The sequence below is a fragment of the Cibotium barometz genome, chromosome 11 (assembly GCF_041138505.1).
Source record: "Cibotium barometz isolate CiBa-2024 chromosome 11, ASM4113850v1, whole genome shotgun sequence".
Lineage (NCBI taxonomy): Eukaryota > Viridiplantae > Streptophyta > Polypodiopsida > Cyatheales > Cibotiaceae > Cibotium > Cibotium barometz.
The window spans coordinates 24,791,707-24,813,662 of record NC_141056.1 but is presented as its reverse complement, the minus strand read 5'-3'; the positions used below and the strand labels follow the sequence as shown (position 1 = coordinate 24,813,662).

Genomic DNA, 21,956 nt, shown 5'->3' with positions numbered 1-21,956 from the left:
TCTGCATGTGTCGTCAGCAGCAGCTTCACTCCACGCTCTCTCTCTCTGTCTCTGTGCTGATCCTCTGTCAGCTTCACCCAAACCCAGGCAGCTTATCTGCCTTGCTACCGGCCCACCACCAAGCAGCAACACTTTATCTCTCTGCCTTCACTCGGCACCCATTCAGTCCACTGTCCTGTCTCCTAGGCGGCCCACACCAGCCTGCCTGTCACTCAGCAGCTTATCTGCTCCTCACTTCACAGGCTCCCTCTGCCTTCAAAGTCACTGCCCACCTGTCTCTCTGTGTGTGTCCTCCACACTCACCAGTTCTCGTATCCCAGGGCGGCCATCTCTACAGTTTCCAGTCGCCCACCTTGCCCATAGGCTCACCAGCCCGTCCTCTCACACGTCCTCTGCACCTTCAGTCGCCAACTCTCAGCTGCGCACCATGCTCACCAGCCCATAGGCTGTCCTCACCAAGGCAGCTCTTCTTCCTCTCACGGGAGACCCCACTCCATATACCTGCAGAAGCAGCCCGTCTTTGCTGCGCCCTCTTGCCTTTGCTTCGCTTATGGCTGCACAATGCCCAAGAGCGACTCTCTGCACGCCAACCCACGCCAGGGAGGCTCCCCGTCTATACGATGGCCACCAGCAGCTGCGCCAGCTCTCTCACATTGGGAAGGCCCCACAATCATCGCCACCCGTCAGTCCTTGACCAGCTGCGTTCCACAGCTGCGCTCCACGCTCACCTGCAGCTACCACCTTGCTGCGCATCACCAGCGTGTGCAGCTTCGCCCTAGAGCCCCCCATCTCTTCCAAACGGCGGCCTTCACTTTATCTGCACGCTGCGCCAGCTCGACACCACCTCCACGATTTGCCGGCTTCTCAATCTTCTGGAAGAAGCGTTGGCAGCCCTTCAGCGTTCCACGTTCCACATTACCAGCTGGCACTTTATTATATATATTATTTATTTTGCCTAAGGCCCTAAGATGGCCACCCTTCCATACCATTTCACACCGAGTGCCCAAGACTACATTGGCCCCATTACCTCTAAATGCCCACGCTTTCCACACCTTCAATTGCAACTCTTGTGCCCATTGTATTTCTTGGACGCCCACACAAATTCAAGACGACCGAGCAGCTTAAACCACCTGCATCTGACTTCACTCCGGACAAGCCTGCCAACAGCTCAACACAAATCTGTCCACACTAAACACCTGGCCAGGCATTCCACGGCCAAATTCTTACACACGCCACGCATCCATATGTACACTGACCAGAAAGACCTCTCAAAAAAACGCCTGACATACTTTGCCACCCCCCCCATCTGCTAGAGCATTCATGCTCAGCAGCATTCAGCAATTCTAGTAGTCATCCACCAGGATCAAAAGGAAACAGCTCTTCACCATTCCATTTCCCAGCATTCCTCAAACACCATGGCTGCATCACTGCATACCAAACATCAACCACGTGCATCACCAAATCTTTTACGTCCACTTCACCCACAACAAACCTCCTCGTTTTCAAAACCTGTGGCATTTCAGCATCTAGCATCCCATCCATCAACACCTGTGAAGGCCAGGTTTCAGCATCTTGACCTTTCTGCACACCAAAATCCACATCCTCTCCAGCATCAGCAGTGTCCACCAGCACTGTCAGCTCCTGTATTTCAGGCATCTCATCACAATCATACATCTCAACTGGTTCCGAACCCTTGTCTTCCAGGGACTTTGCCCTCAGCATTTCAGCAATCCGCAAAGAAGCCTTTGCCACATTCTCAGCCATATCTGCATCCATCTCCACCTCTGGTTCCTGCTCATCAAGGCTAGCAATTTCCCAAATATCATCCTCAGGCACAATGCTCTCCTCACAACGCTCTTCATCAGCCAAATCTTCATGCATACCTTCTTCAGTGTTGCCAACCCCCCTGGTATCATCGTCCAAAGACTCCCCAGCACCTAATTCATCAGATGGAACAACATCCACTTCATCCATCGCAGGTACCATACCATCATCCAGCTGTCCAAGAAAATCCAAGATGATAGGATCTTCCTCCACACTCTCCACATCCGCATCACAAGCCATCTTCACTTCATCAGAAGTCTCTACCCCATCCTCCTCCCTTGTAGAATCTGGCAAACAATCATCCTCGAGGCATCCTGTATCCAGCTCCTCTTCCTTCTTATCATCAGCCAATCCCAAGGCATCATCCTCGTTGCTTCCCTGTGTATGCATATCCTCCAGATCACTGTCCTGTACAGCCACAACGTCCAAATCCAAAGAAGAATCCACTGGCAACTTCTCATCTGCACTTTGCTCCTTCACCTGCTTCTCATCCACCTGCACATGCTTTTCAAACTTTGGAAAAAAATCAGAAGGCATATAAAACATACCCCTTTGCACCTGTACTGGCCTTTGAGGCTCCTGTCTGATCAAACCTAGCATAGAACTCTTATTCACCTCAACCAAATTCACCTGCATATCCCTTGCAGACACAACACCTTCATACGGATATATACCCATCTCCATCTGCTTCAAAACCTTGCCTTCCTTTTCCCTAGCAACCCTAACAGCATCATCAAATGACCTGGGATTCTTCAATTCAACCCTTACCTTCAAATGGGGTAGCAAACCATCCATAAACAAGCTCTTCTTCAGAAACATAGGAGGAACTCCCTGCTTCAATATCATACACCACCTATTCCACAAACATGTAAATACCTTCACAAAATCGTCCAGTGATTGCCCATGTACCTGCTTCAAGACGCTCAGCTCTTGCCAAAGCACACTAGCATCCTCCACTTGCTGAAAACACTCCAAAAGGCCTTCTTTCAACCTGTCCAAGGTCAAGACACCAGCATCCTTTGCTTCAAAACCCTTGAACCAGCTTCGGGCATCTCCTTTCAAGAAAATCCTTATCAGCTTCAGAACCTGCTCTTCATCTGTGACATGATTGCTAATGCATGCCAGCTCCATCTGCTCCAAGAAGTCAACCACATCTTCACCCTTCTTGCCATGAAATTCCGGATAAGACCACATCCTGGAAACCTGTACCAATCCCTGAGCTCTCCTCAGTGGAACACACGCCCTTCCAGGCAACGAACAACACCTGAGCCACTCCTCAGTCACACAATCCTTGAGAAATCCTCAGTGGGGGCACCAGAAGGATGTGAGGTGAAAAAAAGAAAGAAAAGCCTGCCTCTATAGCCCTTCCACCTCGCAAACTTGGAATACACACACGAACGGGGGCACCACCAGCCACCGGCTGGAACAATTCTCTCACTCACCACCCAACCCACGCCAGACAGACAGCCCAAAACAGGGGCACCATACAACAAGACAAACACCCAGCTTTATATTCCCAGATCAAAACATTTCATACAAGCTTCTCTCGACACAGAAGCCTTACTCACACAACTCACAAACAAAACACTCAGGCCTGTCAGCCGAGGATACACCACATCCCTGATCACCACGAAATCCACTCGCCTGCCTGCTGTACCAGTCACACCAGAATGAACCCGGCCACTCTCGCTCCAGAAGGCGCCCACACCAGCTAACCCTCGAGTCCTCTGCGACCCATCACCTCTGCATGTGTCGTCAGCAGCAGCTTCACTCCACGCTCTCTCTCTCTGTCTCTGTGCTGATCCTCTGTCAGCTTCACCCAAACCCAGGCAGCTTATCTGCCTTGCTACCGGCCCACCACCAAGCAGCAACACTTTATCTCTCTGCCTTCACTCGGCACCCATTCAGTCCACTGTCCTGTCTCCTAGGCGGCCCACACCAGCCTGCCTGTCACTCAGCAGCTTATCTGCTCCTCACTTCACAGGCTCCCTCTGCCTTCAAAGTCACTGCCCACCTGTCTCTCTGTGTGTGTCCTCCACACTCACCAGTTCTTGTATCCCAGGGCGGCCATCTCTACAGTTTCCAGTCGCCCACCTTGCCCATAGGCTCACCAGCCCGTCCTCTCACACGTCCTCTGCACCTTCAGTCGCCAACTCTCAGCTGCGCACCATGCTCACCAGCCCATAGGCTGTCCTCACCAAGGCAGCTCTTCTTCCTCTCACGGGAGACCCCACTCCATATACCTGCAGAAGCAGCCCGTCTTTGCTGCGCCCTCTTGCCTTTGCTTCGCTTATGGCTGCACAATGCCCAAGAGCGACTCTCTGCACGCCAACCCACGCCAGGGAGGCTCCCCGTCTATACGATGGCCACCAGCAGAGCTGCGCCAGCTCTCTCACATTGGGAAGGCCCCACAATCATCGCCACCCGTCAGTCCTTGACCAGCTGCGTTCCACAGCTGCGCTCCACGCTCACCTGCAGCTACCACCTTGCTGCGCATCACCAGCGTGTGCAGCTTCGCCCTAGAGCCCCCCATCTCTTCCAAACGGCGGCCTTCACTTTATCTGCACGCTGCGCCAGCTCGACACCACCTCCACGATTTGCCGGCTTCTCAATCTTCTGGAAGAAGCGTTGGCAGCCCTTCAGCGTTCCACGTTCCACATTACCAGCTGGCACTTTATTATATATATTATTTATTTTGCCTAAGGCCCTAAGATGGCCACCCTTCCATACCATTTCACACCGAGTGCCCAAGACTACATTGGCCCCATTACCTCTAAATGCCCACGCTTTCCACACCTTCAATTGCAACTCTTGTGCCCATTGTATTTCTTGGACGCCCACACAAATTCAAGACGACCGAGCAGCTTAAACCACCTGCATCTGACTTCACTCCGGACAAGCCTGCCAACAGCTCAACACAAATCTGTCCACACTAAACACCTGGCCAGGCATTCCACGGCCAAATTCTTACACACGCCACGCATCCATATGTACACTGACCAGAAAGACCTCTCAAAAAAACGCCTGACAAGTGGCATGAGAGGTACGCGGAATACCTGCATCAACAGAAAATTACAGCCCATGTTGCATGTGTTGTGGATGTACATTTTCAACCGGTAATGGCATTTGACATACATTTTGACCACTGCCATAAACATTGTATCCTTCACGGGCTACATAGGATACTCTTGCATGGCGTGAAGTTGCCAATAGTTCCTCTCTAATAGCATCTGAATTCATCCTCTTAGACATAAGTTCTTGTTCGGGCACCTATGGGGATACCAAGGCATATGGGATGGTTGCCTTTCGGCATAGGCATCCTCGGTGTGCGAGCCAAGTATGCACGTGCTCCATCCCTCGGTTGCATGTGCAACTCTTGAGTAATCATTGCCATTGCATGATCCATATAAGATTCAACTTTCTTGGCTTTCAAACGATCATGTTCCAATGGATCCTCACAACGGTAGAGCTTCAATTCTTCTTGTTGTGCATAAAGAAGAGCTTGCATACGAGTAAGTTCAACCCTTAAGGCTATGGACTCTTCTTCTTGCATTCTCTCTTTGCCACGGGACGGCTGTCCCACATGTTCTCGTTCCCTAATGTGCACCACATGAGTTTGCTATACAAGATGAGTTTGCTCATCTTGTATAGCATTGGAAGTATGCATTTCATTGTCCCCACCTCTTGTGTAAGCATCTCCAACATTCACTATATGGCTGTCCATAGTGTTCTAAGTGTAAAGATAGCTCGTGTTCGCGTGATCGTCTTTCACGATAGAAGTGAAAGAGAACTGTATGCTTTGATACCAATGTTACTTGGTTGAACACAATGCTAATAAATACACTTAAATATACCAAGATTTAGTGGACAACATGCTCAATACAAGCTGAATTGACAAGAGACGCACAGTGAGCCGGAACGATCCGCCCCTCCCTCAAATAAAGTATATTGATCTTTGTACATAGTGTCATGGGCATTTCTGACCAGATTTCCATACAAATGCATATGAAAACAATATTGCAAACAATGTAGTTGTTGGTGTAGACTTGCAACTCACACTACCCTCTCAAGTGCCCATGTTTCCTACCATCTGTTCTCTATTGTTCCATCCACACATGGTAGCAACAATCTGCAAGTGAGCATGTAGGACAAGAGAACACTACACAAGGTATGTAATCATGGAGTCTGGTTCCTCCCTCCTGCTACTTGCTTCCATATTTAAGCATCAAAGCTTACCAATTGCAAGTAGAGCAGCGGAAGTCTTCACGATGAAGCGTTTGGTGTGTTGAAATCTTCGATTTGTCGCGATCCTTCGCGACAAAAGTCTTCAAGAGGATGAAGGGAACCCTCGGAAAGCTTCCCCTTTGGTTCAACTTGAGAAAGGAGAACCAAAATTAGGGTTTTCAGCAAAAAAGACCAGAAATTACAGCAAAAATAAGAGCTTTTTTGCTGAATTTCAGTCATTGGAAGTGTGTGGAAGAGTGTACACCACCTGGAAACACCCTTGGAAGCTTGGAAAACACACTAGCAAGCTTTGATATGGAGTTGGGAAGGAGAAAGTGCAGAAAATGCAGCCAAAGAGGCCTCATAAGGAGGCGCCTACTTCTAGAGAGAGAGAGTGAGTTGTCCACTCTAGATGTCAGGTAGAGACAAGTGGCTTGTGGTGACACCCTTGGAAGCTTGGAAAACACACTAGCAAGCTTTGATATGGAGTTGGGAAGGAGAAAGTGCAGAAAATGCAGCCAAAGAGGCCTCATAAGGAGGCGCCTACTTCTAGAGAGAGAGAGTGAGTTGTCCACTCTAGATGTCAGGTAGAGACAAGTGGCTTGTGGTGCAAGCTAGAGCGGACACGTGGCTGGTTGCTCCTTTTGTACAAAGGGAATAAGGTCTGGGCAGTAGGCATTGGGTTTTGTCCACCTCGGAACATCAGTGTGTGCGAACACAAGGCTGGTCATAACTTATAAGTGAGTTTTGGTTGCCCAAAACTTAATGAAGTGTGTACACACTCACCTATAAATTAGTGCTAATGCCTGAGGCTAGGTTTATAACCAATACTTACCTCGTGTCACATGCCACATAACCATGTCAGCAGACAGTTATACGCACGGTTCACGGGCAGGCGTCCCCTTATCTGGAACTACACATTGGTCACGCAAGCATGAAAACAGCCTGCAATTTCAATTGCAAGCAAGCAAGCACATAAAGATGCTATGCAATGCAGCATTGGTATGGACAATCCCCGTTCATGAGACTATACAAAAAATAGACGTGCTCCAAGCAAGTACATGAGGTACCAGACCCAATGGAACACCAATCCTCTAGGCATTCCCGGGCATGTATACACACGCACAAGTTCCAGCAGAAAGCCAAGTCCAGACTATCACATGAGTGGCATCAATCCCCGGCATATGCAACTGCCATGGACGTCGGTCCAATGTACATATATAATGAGATATCATGGGTGGACCAATTGGGTGGCCAATAATGAGAAAGCACGGGTGGACCAATTGGGTGGCCAAATGGTGACACTGACTCACCCCCTCGCCTTCACACTCAACCCAACCCCCTCTCACCCCTCTCACAACTCACCTCCTCCCATCCCCTCAATGACTCAACCCAACCTCATCCCCCTAACCAACTCACCCCCTCGCCTTCACACTTGACCTACCCCCCTCACCAACTCAGCCACCCCCCTCACCGACTCAACCTCTCGACTTCCCCTCGCCCCCTATGGAGAAGAGAGCTTGAGCTCTTGCAAGCACACACACACTCACACAAACCCTAGAAGAGAACACACAAGGTAAGAGGCTGAAAATTCTTCTTCTTCTTCACACAACAAAAGAGGTCTATGAAAAAGATAAAGTGACTAACACACATAATAGAGTATATACAAGCGGTCCATAATGTGAACACGCTAAGTGGATAAGTGTAGACTAGTCAGTGTAGTCCAACTGTAGAATCTCTAGCGAAGATATGTCAATGCTAGCTACCAAACCTGCCAGTGATTTAAATGTCAAACGGTCATGCAGGCGCCTGCTGAGTGTCAGCTCATGTTGAGCTTGACATCTCAACACTCCCCCTCAAGGTCAACTCCATCTCATAAACTCCAAGCATATCTCGAAATCTGCAGAGCTTCTCAGCTCCCAAGGCCTTCGTGAAGATGTCAGCGACCTGATCCTGTGTGCTGACGTAGGCCAGGTCGATGTCGCCTGTGCCAAGACTCTAAAGTGGTAATGTATCTCAAAGTGTTTCATCCACGCATGGAAAACTGGGTTCCTGGCCAACTGTATACTGCTAAGATTGTCACAATATATGACAACCTTTCTCTTCACATGCAACCCCAAATCAGCAAGTAGGTTGCGTAACCAAGCTACCTCACCCACCACCACCGCAGCTCCTTTGTACTCTGCCTCTGTACTCGACAAGGCAACTGGGGCTGTTTCTTACTGCTCCATGTCACAGCAACACTCCCCAATGAAAACATAAACCCACTAGTAGATCTCCTTGTCTGAGATGCTACCTGCCCAATCTACATCTGTGTACCCATATAGCTCCACTGGTACACCTGTTGCATAAAACAATGCATAATCAACAGTGGCCCTCTAATACCTAAGTGTGTGTCGCACATTGTCAAGATGTGATTTACGTGGAACCTACATAAACTGGCTCTCTAAGCCAACAGTGTAACTCAAATCTGGCCTGCTGATCCTGACATAGATCAAACTCCCCACCACAATCTTCCTGTACATAGTGGGATCCTCCAACACATAACCTGCATCCGCACTAAGCTTGCCATTTTGATCTAATGGCACCGAGATTGACTTACAATCAGCCATCCCATACTTGGACAACATGTCCAATACATACTGTCTCTGTGACAGCCAAATACCATTAGGTGTGTGAATGACCTCAATTCCCAAAAAGTAGCGCAGATCTCCCAAATCCTTTATCTCAAACTTCTTGTTGAGAAGACTTTTCACATGCTCAATCTCATCCAAGTTATCACCCCCAACAATAAGATTATCTACATAGATGGTGATGATGACAATATCCTTATCACTCTTGCGCACATACAAAGAATGATCTGCATCTGCTATATGAAAACCAATAGTGACAAGATACTTAGCAATCTTGTCATGCCATGCTCGTGGAGCTTGCTTCGCCCATACAAAGCCTTACGGAGCTTACATACATACTCCGGGTGACCTGTATCCTCAAAACCAAGTGGCTAATCCATATACACTTCTTCTTGCGAGTCACTATGCAAGAACGCATTTTTTACATCCATCTAATGTAAAAACCAACCTTTAGCTGCAGCCACCGTAATCACAGCTCTCACAGTTGCCATCATTGCAACCGCAACAAATGTCTTCTCATAATCAATCCCATGTGTCTACGCATATCCTTTGGCTACCAATCTAGCCTTGTACCTGCTTATGCTACCATCACTGTTATGTTTCATCTTATACACCCACTTACAACCAATAGCTTTCTTGCCTTCAGGCAATGATACCAAATCCTAAGTCTCATTTCCATACCATGCACCCATCTCCTCATCCATAGCTTTCTCCCAACACACATTTCCAATAGCCTCATCAAAACATGTGGGTTCTACAACCTACACAACTTTTGCCATATAAGCATAATGATGTGTCACATAACCATCATAAGTCAACCTCTGCACAGGATTTTTGACTCTTCCAGATCTTCGTAACTTTACATTCATGGCTTCCATAGCCTTCTTCACACCAGGTGTCCTCATTTGCTGGAATCCCAAGCTCCTCATCAAGGCTCATCTCCAAGCCACTAGACTCTCCATCAACAAGAGAATGCCCTGCAGAAATATCAAGCATACCAAGGGACTCAACCACTTTCTCTTTGCCTTTATGTGGTGTACCAACTACATTTCCAGGACTGGTATTATGACGCAACCTACCACTCCATGGTCTATCAACAGAACCGCTGAATGAGGACTCTCCTGGTCCGCTGAATGACTCTGATTGCTGACTTACATTCTGTGCAACCACGTTTCCAGTTACATCAGTCCCAACAGCATCTTTTTCAGCAGCATACCAACTACTCATCTCATCAAATACAACATCCCTGCTTACCCTCAATTAACGTGTAGCAGGATTATAGCATCTATATCTCTTTTGCTCAAGGGAATATCCAATAAACACACATTTTTATGCCTTTGGATCCAGCTTAGTACGCAACTCATATGACACATGCACATATACAATACATCCAAAAACTTTCAAGTGAGACAAATTAGATTTCTTACCAGTAAACTTCTCCTCTGGCGTTACATCATATATGACTGCAGTAGGAGTCCTGTTCATGATATAAACTGCTATAGACACAGCCTCAGTCCAATAGCTATGCGGCATATTCTTCTCTGCCATCAATGCTCGTACTATCTCTGCAATGTGCCTGTTTTTCCGCTCAGCAACTCCATTTTGCTGCGGAGTGTATCTACATGTAAATTGTCTCTAAATGCCATTCTTTCGTAGAATTCAGAGAACTCATTGGAGAAATATTCTCCCCTTCCATCTGACCTTAGGCACTTCATATGCTTTCCTGTCTGTTTTTCAGCCATCACTCTGAAATTCTGAAAATGAGTGAAAACTTCACTCTTCTCCTTCATGAAATACACCCACACTTTCCTCGTGTGATCATCAATGAATGTTACATAGTACTTGCTGGCTACCCATAGACATAGTCTTCGCAGGACCCCATACATCTAAATGCACAACATCTAGTACATTCTTGCTCACATTTCTGTCATGTAGAAATAAATATATGCTATTGGCATGCTTCACCTACTTTCTGCATACCTTCAACTTTAAACTTAGACAGCCCTGTCACAATTTCTTTAGTCTACATAGACTTCATTCTTTGCACATTTACATGCCCAATTCTCTTATGCCAAATGTCTGTATCTGCAACTACTCCTGAACCATTTACAAACATTACAGCACTCACTTCAAGCATATTTACATTCAATATAAACATTCTGCCCACTTTGTTGCCTTTTGTAATCAACCTACACTTATCTTTAAAGTCTTCTACATAACAACCACCAGGGTTAAACCGAACCTGCAAACCCTGCTCAATCATCTGGCCAACAGAAACCAGATTCTTTGTAATGTTCGGAACATGAAGTACATCTACAAGGTACTTCACCTTACCATCCTGCATAGACAATGGCACATCTCCAACATGGGCAATCGGATGAGCACTGTCATCTCTTGTTTCAACAAAACCTGCTCTTTCATGTCATGTGGTTTGAAGCACTTGAATCAACATACCATACATCATCCTTACATGATGCTACGTCATGTCCAGACACAGTATTAACTACGTGTTGCATAACAAACAACCTCTCATTGTTCTCATTATTTCTGCTAGAGGACACATAGTTCTTTTACTGCATTTTTCCATTTTGCACGTCGCTCTACTTCTTATAGCAATCTGACTCCACATATCCAAGCTTACCACAGTAAAAACAGTCTCGTGTATCATTATGCTGCCTTTGCCAATGATCACGACCTCTTTGACTCCCCCTACCTCTAAACTGGCCTCTTCCACCTGTGTGTTGTTGTTGTGAATCCTGGGACTGCTGCTGCTGCTACTGCTGACCATAATTCTGATTACCTGTTTGGCCACCACTTTGGCCACGTCCACGACCTCTACCTCATCCTCTACCTGCACTTGTGTAGAAGGCCTGCTGCTCTGAACTGTTTTTGTTTGTGAAGACTGTTAATCTTCATCCAAATTCTTCTCTTCAATGATCAGCATTGACACCAAATCTGTGAAGTTGGAAATGTTCTCCCGAGTCTGAATAGATGTCTTGAACGCCTTGTATTGTGGCCCAAGACCACGTAAACACACTTCCACCTTATCATCAACATCAACAGAAACACCAATAGATACAAAGGATTCCACAATGCCCTTAATCTTCAAGGCATAATCATTCTCATACATATTTTTCTTCTCCACAGTATGAAGCTCATTCTTCAACTGAATCTTTCGTGCCTTGGTGTTAGTTTTATACAACTTCACCAGGGTGTCCTACGCCTCCTTAGGTGACTTAGCATCCTGTATATGTCCGATCATGGTGTCCTATATACTAATAGAAAGCCAATACATGACTTTCCTTGCTCCTTGTTTCCAATCCTTGAATTTTTTTACATCTGCAACAGTTGGATTAATCTCCAGTATCTCTGGTGCCTCCTCATGTTCACCTTCAATGTAGTTCCAGTAGCCTTTTCTCGTCAAGAAATTTGTCAACCTAAACCTCCAAACCCTCCATCGCTCGCATCTTATGACCGGTGGGAGACCCTTCCTCTTCACAGGTTGCACCGCCATCTCACGAGCCTCCTCCTGTCAATGTACCTGTGACAGCTCCATCGGCGAGTGCTAGCTCTACCACACCACCATCCTCTCCTGCCTCAGCCGTTCCAACAACTATGGCCCCACAAGTAACCTTATCCAACCACTTTGGATTCTTCACATTCCTCATCTTCCACATCCTCTTCGGATAGCCATCCTCAGTATGTTCCCTCTAAGGATGATGCTCTCACTCCCAATCCCATCCCACCCCCTTGCCCACCTCTTCACCACAACTCCACCCGCACTACATCTTCTTCCTCTCTTTCAATCCATCATTTCCATCTGCCAGCCTCCACCTCCCACACCACTCCCTTCCCCATTAATTTCATTAACCCACACCCCTTCCGGCTTCCCAAGCTTAACACCTTACTTACTCCTACCAAACTAGCCACCTTGGGCCTGCAGGGTCTAGCCTCTATTCCGGCTTTGCCTAACCTTAATGTCTCCCTCTGCGCTGCCTTGCTTACCAACTTTCCTATGATGCCCAATGGCCAATGCCTCACTTCCAAACACCTCATTGGCCATCCCGAAAGTTCGGTCCTCCATCGACATTCTAATACTCGCATTATTGATATTCCCCCAGCCAAGCTTTTTACTGCCACAATCAATCTACTGGCTCCCACCCCTTCCTTCCCTAGCCCCCGTACAATACATCTCTATGTCCTCTTCCATTACTATCTCCCACTCCAAGAAATCCCGAGTGCCCACTGCTCCACTGCCTTCGTCTTCACCCACTACATAGAGACATTCCATTGTTTGTGCACAAGCCACCCATTTCCCTTTCATCATCTCCTATATGAATCCCTCCGCCTCCATTGCCGCCGATTTTGGACCCAACTCAATAAGCCTGAAATCGCCTCCTTCACTTGGCCCTCTGCATGCTTCCTCACCCTCACCTATCTTCTCAAGCAACCTCCGAATCCCACTTGCCTCCTCACCAATCCACTCCATCGGCATCCCACATGCCCAAGGACGTTCACACCTAGCTGGTATAGTTACAAGCTAAGACCCACCCTTCGTGCATTTGTCCTCATTTACAACCAAGGGTGAAAGAGAAGTCATCATATCTTGCTTGCGAGCACATCTACTACACACACGATCAAAAACACTATAATTGTGGCCTTTAGACTTGACTAGCCCATATAGTAGTAGCACGAATGCCCAGCACCCCCATGCGTACATAGGATGGTGGCCTATGGAGGCCAGATGATTTGTAGGCAGCTCATGCAGGTTGTGTGGACAAATATCCCCACTCGAAGCCCATTCTGGATGTGCCCAAAAATTTTCTTTTGATTAAGGATATGAAAAGTGCCGCAAATGAGATTCAAAAAGTGCCTCCACTTTTTCTAAAGAAAGACGATACAATTTTTTTAGTTGCCACAAAATGATGACCACTCAAAAAGACGAAAAAAACGTAGTGAACCCCTATGTAGTAAGTTTGAGAAACAAAAGCATTGTTACGACCAAAACTGAGTACAGTAAATTATACTTCCATACAACAACTACATACCTGTCGCAGAAGAGGCTCCATTTGGTCATATCCACTCGCATCATAGTAAGACTTTATCAAGAAATCTAAGTAACGTTTCCATCGTGTGATTCCCGCAACAATCTCAGTAACCTATGAGAAAAGAGTACCATGAAGGGCTGTCATGCTTGAAGGTTTTCACAAGACAAACATTTTAAGTACAAAGCTTGTAGAAAGTAAGAAGGAATTATTATTTTTTTGACAGTCCCGCTATAGTGCATACTCAAAGCAACAGATATACCACCCTTCATGATTTTTTTCTAAAAGAGGATCGTTCTATAGTCAAAAGAGGGCGTATGCACAATGCAACAACCACCCTCAATAAAGGCAAGAAGATACAAATGGCCCCTCATGCAAGGTCTAGAAATCAAACACCAAAATGAGAAAAGGGGGGTGGATTGTTAATCTTCTTCTTGATTCTTTCCATTATATCTTGTGTCTTCTCTTCGCCTTATCTCTCAAGTCACCGGGGGGCTGTACTGCCAAACAAGTCTATCGTCCCCCCACTGCCCCCCCCTTCATGTGTCAGAATATGCAGCGGTGATGATAACCAAATCTGAGAACACTAGAGCAAGAACAGTGCAGAAAATAGACAGCACAAGAGAAGTAGAGAGAGAGGCGTGTAGCTCTGCTCTATATACACAAGAAGATCCCGAAATACAACACACATGTGGCAAGGGGCTGTGGGGCCATTTTATATGGCCCCAATACTGCAGTCGGCCTGCTCATGGGACAGCCGACAGGCTCTATATCTCCACGACCAGCATAAACACCAGTCAGCCAGCTGCAGGGGGTGTCGGCCAGCATCAGAGGTGTCCACGACCTGTCACATACAGTCGGCCACCTCCAGCAAACACACAGATGCAGTCGGCCAAGATCAAGTTCCTCCTGCCACCACAGGACTGCCACAAGCCACAGAAAAAATAGGAAAAATGGGGGAAAAATACGGGGAGTGAGGAAAAATGAGAAAACACCTAAAAGGGCGGGCACACCCACAACAGAGGCCCTGGTAAATAGGTATAGACAAGAGATGACTTCTAACATCATGTTCAAGAGAAGGAAAACCTTAAAAACAGCGGCAATCTTAAGAACCAAGATTGCCATGCTATTGCTTCATCTCATATAGTAAATAGGCACCTGAAAATGGTAGATTTCTGTGCAGGTTTGCAGCCTGTTTGGATTACTTTGGATAGCCCTAAAACAGCCCCAGCCAGGTGCCCAAGGATGTAAGGACCGGCACCAAGAAATTTTTTCCCTTTTTAGGGTAACCCTATGGCCACAAGTGACCAGCTTTGTTTTTTTTTTTTTTTTTTGGGGGGGGGGGGGGGGGTACGCACGCTTGCCACATCTATCAGGGATGAATGTGCCATGACTACTGAGACTGTAAGTGTTTGGCCTTGGCCACTTGTAAGCCCTGATAGGGACAGGGCCATTGAGTCTACAAACAGGTAGGGATGCACTAGGGCAACGGTATGTGTACATACGTGATGCATGCCTGTGATCGGAGATTTCAATGCCCTATGAGAACAAGAAGGCCAGGAATGAAAGACAAAAATATAAACAGCAGATCTAAGCAAGAAAAATCAGCTTTAGTTGAACAATGAATTCTTTAGGCCAGAATTTGTTGGGAATATATATATTCACAACACTAGTGGAAATGTGATGGCGGTTTTCTTAGTTAGGTTTGAATAAGTGCCAAGGGCACACTTTATGTTAGAATTAAACAAAGCACTTAGAAACACACTCTTCGATGGGTGTTAGAGCACTTTATTAGTAATTGCCACCTACTAGGACACCTAGCATTACATGTCATCTAGCTTTACACTTGGCTTATGTGCAATGACTTAAATATGAGCCCAAGACCAAACTTATGTATAAAAGGGGCAATCCACTTTGATTAAGAATATGCTTTGCCAACTTCACAACTTCTATTTGATCTCCCTTAATCCCCTTTGTGGGCTGGTTGTCATCTTCCCCTCTCTCTCTCTCTCTCTCTCTCTCTCTCTCTCTCTATGGGACCTCTCTCTCTCTATGGGACCTGCACCAACATTGGTATCAGAGCTGAGGACTGCCAACAGTCACAGAGCCATGTGCCATCATTCCCACCTCCTTTAGAGCCACTGCCACTGATGTGCCCGGGAGAACCTACCTTTATAGCCCTGTTCGAAGCACACCAGCGTGGGAAGGAAACTATCACCAGCACCACAACCCAGCAAAAACACCACTAGAGGACACCAACACAGCCAGCTGACGTCCCCTGATCCTTAGCTGACACAATTGAGCACTTCAACACCCTCCTCCCAACCTCACTATTTAGTCCAGCTGCCTACTCAAATTGTCCTCTTAGGTCAGCTCTCACCTCCAGTATATCTAATCTTCCAACTAAGAGCCCCTCCTAACCTCTGCTGACTCCCAGCCAGAGTTGTTTCTCGTACCGGTACGAACCCATTCGTACCGTACGGGTCGTACGGTACGATTTTTTAATCCCCCCCCCCAATCTTTTCCTTGAAAAAAAAAATTCCAAATGCTTAAAAAAAATATAGAAACCCTGCTTAACGAAGATCCCAAATGCTCGCAATACTTCGCAACTTTCGTGTCCACTCAGTGTTCCATATGGCGTTGTTGAGAGACCTAAAAAATCTGGCAAGGTAGACTGGTAGTGTACACTTGATTGGTAGGATGAGAGAATCTTGCTACATCACTTGGAGATCCCTGGTATAGGTAGGCTAGACAGTTAGATTCTCAAGTTATGTACGAGGAAGAAGATTTGGACATGGCCATTTTGGTCTAGAGAGGAGTCCCTAAACCTATCACCCTAGATGCACTGCTCGTACTTGTGCAAGGACGGTCCCTTAGTCATAAACGCTACACTGGGAGACCTTTGGTATTGCATTACCCATCCAGGTTCGTTTTTGGAGACAATCGGGAGATCCAACTTGGAGAGACACATATCCATGTTCAAAGGTGCAAAAGCAACGGGGAAGCTCCCTGAACAGTGGAAATGACCCCTCCCAACACTATCTATATATGTCATGTGCAAGACACGTGCAAGCTATTCTCGTAGCTATTTCCTGAAGGAGGAACAAGATAAAGAACCAAAATAGGACAAGACTTAGGAGTTGTTGCTGCTAATTTAGGCAGAAGGACCTTATGGAAGAGTTAGGAGGTTGTTGGCTAGATTATATAACGAATACCTGTCCAGCAACCGAAGAGATTTTTGTCCAGGACTTGGCCGACAGCAGGTCGGCCAGTCCATAGGAACATTCATGCCCTACAAAAGGGTACACTAGCTCATCGTTTTGATCAATCAGCCCTCCCACACGCTGAGGCATAGAATAGGAATTAGATTGGGTATTTCTACCTTGTGATGGGGCAGCCGAAGACTAGCCAAGATTGTACTTCCTTTTTGTACATTATGAATCTACTGAAACTTAGCTATCTCTCTCTCTTCTCTACATCTCTCTTGCTTGCGTTTTGCATCAGGTTGTTCCAAGATGGTGTTTAGGGCTAAAAGAAGACTCCCAAAGCTTCCGCATGTCACATTGGTATCAGAGCATCGGGCTCAACAAGGCTAAACATTGATTCAAACCTAGATGAAGGTGCACAATCCAAGGAAAGAAACACAAGACATGGAAGAAGTTCCCAGGAGGTTGGTTGGTGGTGCTCCAGTCATGTGAGTCGGGTGCCACTTGGGGCACACCAGGAAAGGCTTTCAGGCAACAGTTCCAGGGGACGATGATCCTCCAACGGGTGGAGTGAGAGTGCCACACTCAATACTCACGAAAAGAAGACTAGAGAAAGTGTTCAGGGACTGTTAGAAGTCATCTCCTGTCTATATTTATACACCAGGGCCTCTGTTGTGGGTGCGCCCACTCTGTATAAGGTGTTTTATCATTTTTCCACACTCCCCGTATTTTTCCCTAATTTTTCCCATTTTTTCTAGTGGTGGGGAGGGTTGCCAGAGAGTGGCAAGAGCACTCCGACTGTCCCAACAGCAGTCCTGCTGCTGGCTGACTGCATACAGATGATGCGTAGGCCTCTGGACTGCTGGCCAACTGCATTCACACAATCGTGGACCTTTTTCTGCTGGCCGACTGCATTTATGCAGTCGTGGAGTTGTACAGTGCTGGCCGACTGCTCTCCCAGGGGCATATAAATAGGCCCCTTGCCCCCACCACTTCCTCATTCAGTTTTCTCGGGATCTTGTGTATAGAGAAGAGTTTACACACCTATCTCTCTGTGTTTCTTGTGCTGTTTATTTTTTGCAGTCTACTTGCTCTTGTCTACCCAAGTTTGGTTATCATTTTCGCTGCATATTCTGACATGGTATCAGAGCCCTAGGCTCTAGACAGATCTTGGGAGTTTTTCTGAGCAAGAGGGGGAGCGTTAGGCTGCTGATTGGTGGACTGTTTTGGGCTGAACGGGAAGAGAAGGTGCAAGAGGAAGGCGGTCTAAGGTGCTGGACAGCCACTTGCAGGTTTTCAGTTTTTTTTTTCCCACCCACCCACCCTTTCAGGTTACTCTCCGCGATGGCAGATTTACTAGAGATGGCTGAGAAGCACGTGAAGATTCCGACTCTCCCCACGTTCCCAGTGGATCGTCAGTTGGACGGGTCCAATTACGGCATCTGGAAGGTCATGATGGAGTCGGTGCTGGAGTCATATGACCTTGCTGATTTTATCATCATCGGGGTTCCACGGCCAGAAGCTAAGGAAGGGGAGTTACTATCGACGAGGAAGGACCGAGAGGCACAGGCACACATGTGGGATCGTGTCAACGCCAGGGTCCGGTTGTTTATTTTCCTCAATTGCACACCACAAGTGATCAATCATGTGAAGCACATGACGCTGGCGAGAGGCATATGGGAGCACTTGGCTTCTTTGTATAACAGGGTATCACCCATGAAACGGATCTCCTTGGAAGTGTAGATGCGGGTTATGAACCCTGCAAAGTCTTCGACGATGCGGAAACACATCAACAAGCTGCAGGCCCTTCAGCAGGAAGTCCTACAAGCTGGGAAAGAGATATCATCTGAAGATATGGCCATCACTTTGCTTTCCCACTTGCCTGGCCAGTATTCTGCTTTCTATTCCTCGTTGATCACGAGTGGCAGGCTCAGCACCATTACTTGGGAGGAGCTTGTGCCAATGGTCTTGGACCAGAAGGAACGTTTCATGAACCCTCCTCACGGCGGAGGTTCGGAGGCCTTAACTGGCCAACGGTCGAAAGGCCAGAATAACAACAAGGGCAAAGGGAAGGCTTCACCGGAGAAGTCTTCTGAGAAGAAGCCTGATCCACAACGAGAGAAGCTGAAGGCCGAAAGATCTTGTAATGATTGTGGCGAGAAAGGCCACTACTGGAGGACGTGCCCTAAGCGGACAGGGAAGAGTGCTGATTCCTCAGCCTCAGCTGCAAAGACTCCGGCATTTGTGCACTTAGAGATGGTGGACTCCGATGCTTCATCATCTTCAAGCGAGGAGGCAGTTGGCTTCACCGCGAAGGATACCCGGGAATGGATTCTCGACAGTGGTGCTTCCAGGCACATGACTCCATCCCGTGACTTCTTTCTGGATCTGAAACGGCAGTCAGGTCGTATCTTTATTGGTGATAACTCCACTATTCCGATACATAGTGAGGGCCGGATGGAGATTATTCCCGACAGCAAGGGGAGCAAGCATGCTTCCCGTGTTCTTTATGTCCCTGCTCTGGGTTTTCATCTTCTGTCAGTGCATGAGGTATGCAAGACTAGCTTTCGGGTGGAATTTGAGGAGCATTCAGTTGCTCTAAGGGACCGTGAGACTGGCCAAGTTGTTTGGGAAGGCGGTGTGGAGAATGGCATCTACAAGCTCTCTGCACTCTCCTCATTGACAAGTTCTCAGGTCAGAGATTTGTGGCACTTTCGTTTTGGCCACTTAAATGTGGATGCATTGAGGCGCGCCTTCTGGGACCAGATGGTGGTTGGCTTGCTAGATGTTGGTAGTAGGCAAGGACGTTGCAGTTCTTGCATACGTGTTCCGAAGCAGGCTTCCAGGCGGGCTTCGAAACCATTGGAGTTGATTCACACTGACTTGTGTGGACCTCAGCAGATACCATCTTTGGGAGGATCTCTCCACTTTATGCTGCTTGTTGATGATTGTACCAGATTCACGTGGGTCTACTTTCTTTCCCAGAAGGACCAGGCTTTTGCTCGGTTCAAGGATTAGCACGTGATGGTGGAGAAAGAGTCTGGATTTCAGGTCAAGACTCTCAGGGCTGACAAAGGAGGTGAATTCTCCTCGACTGTATTTTTCAGATTTTGTGCAGATCATGGCATCAAAAGGGAATTGGCCAATACCGGATCGCCTTCGCAGAATGGAGTTGTTGAACGCAAGAACAGGACTGTGATGGAGATGGTGAGGACCATGCTGGAGCATCGTGATCTTCCTCGTCCACTTTGGGGTGAGGCTGTGGCAACGGCTGTCCATACCATCAACCGCTCTCCGACGACTTCAGTACCCCATATGACTCCATTTGAGGCATACTTTGGCAGGAAACCCGACGTCTCGCACTTCCGTGTCTTTGGGAGTGATGCGTATGTACATATTCCGAAGAAGCAGAGGGGGAAGCTTGACTCCAAGCCCCGCAAGCTGGTATTTGTGGGATATAACTCTCTTTCCAAGGGATACAGGTTGTTTGATCTAGATAGGAACGAGATTGTTGTCAGCAGGGATGTGGTCTTTGACGAGCATGTTCCAGCATCCACTGTCGAGGCGCCGCCACTTCTTGGAGACCTAGAGGAGTCTGATGATGATTCCCAGTCTATCATTCCAGTTGATCCACCTCAGTCATCACAGGAGGTTGAGCCCGCAGCTGGAGTAGAGCCCCCGCGACCACAGGTTCGGGAGTCAGGTGTCACGGAGCTACCCTCCGAGTGGACCACAGAGGACGGCCCTCGAAGATCACATCGAGTCCGAGATAAAAGGAACACAGCGGAGCTTCTTCAGGTGAACTATCCTTTGATGTCTCGTATCATGCGGGATAAAGAGCCCACTTCCGTAAAGGAAGCCCTTTCACAGGATACTTGGAGGAAAGCCATGCAGGTGGAACTTGATGCCATCGAGAAGAACAACACTTGGGAGTTGGTACCGAGGCCATCGAAGCGGTCAGTCATTGGTGTCAAATGGGTCTTTAAGACCAAATACGCGTCTGATGGGTCGGTGGACAAACACAAAGCCAGGCTTGTGGCTTAAGGTTATGCTCAGCGGCCAGGCATCGACTACGAGGATACCTTTGCACCGACAGCGCGGATGTCCACGATTCGGACCGTTCTTGCCCTTGCTTCTTCTCAGACGTGGCCCGTGTATCAAATGGATGTAAAATCTGCGTTCCTTAATGGTAACCTGCAGGAGGAGGTGTACGTTGAGCAGCCTCCCGGCTTTATTGTTCCAGGATCGGAAGGGATGGTTTACAGGTTACGTAAGGCCTTGTATGGTCTTAAGCAGGCTCCCAGGGCTTGGAATCAGAAGTGTCATGTGCATCACAGATGCCATGGACATTCTCAGAGCTAGATCCAGAAGAGGCAAACAGATAAAGACCATGAACCAGTAGAAGATAGGTAGAACCAGAATGTAGGAGCTTCAGGTGTAGCATCTGAGGTGGACATGGAGCAGGACTTGGAGCAAAGCATGGATCAGATGGCTGTCGGCTGCAGGACAGTGGATGCTGGCTGCCAGAAGAGCTGTCGGCTGACGTCAGCAGAGGGTGGGCAGCAGGCGCATCAAGGACAAGGACCAGCAGCAATCGGGCAGCGCTAAAAGGCTTGTATGGACATGGAACTGGCCGACCAGCAGTCGGCCAGCATAAAGTGTCCAAAGACCCATATAAATAGGGCCACATGCTCTATGTTGTAGTCATTCAAACCCACTAGGGGTTGGGATCACTAGAGGTCCCATAGGGGACAGGTTTTGGTGTTAACCACCTTTTTATGAAGGCTACCCTTTTTGTACCATACTATATACTGAATTTTCCAGCACTTCTCACTCTCTCTCTCTACTCTCTCTCTACCTGCATTTTTGCATCAGATGGTGCGTTTTTGCATCAGAAGGTTTTCCAAGAGTGTTTAGGGCTGAAAGAAGACTACCCAGAGCTTCCGCGTGTTACATTGGTATCAGAGCATCAAGCTCAGCCAAGCTAAACGCTGATTCAGTCCCAGATGATGGTGTACAGGTCC

At 47.5% G+C, this 21,956-nt stretch overlaps 1 protein-coding gene across 3 annotated transcripts in view; it reads right to left on the bottom strand.

The window, feature by feature from the left end:
• The window catches only part of LOC147633946 (uncharacterized), a 111,126-nt gene that overhangs the window by 82,555 nt on the left and 6,615 nt on the right, over positions 1–21,956 (bottom strand). For all 3 annotated transcript variants that reach the window (XM_086805022.1, XM_086805020.1, XM_086805019.1), the window contains exon 3: positions 13,730–13,840. In XM_086805022.1, coding sequence (XP_086661148.1) covers positions 13,730–13,840 — 111 coding nt within the window. The remainder of the gene's footprint in view (positions 1–13,729; positions 13,841–21,956) is intronic.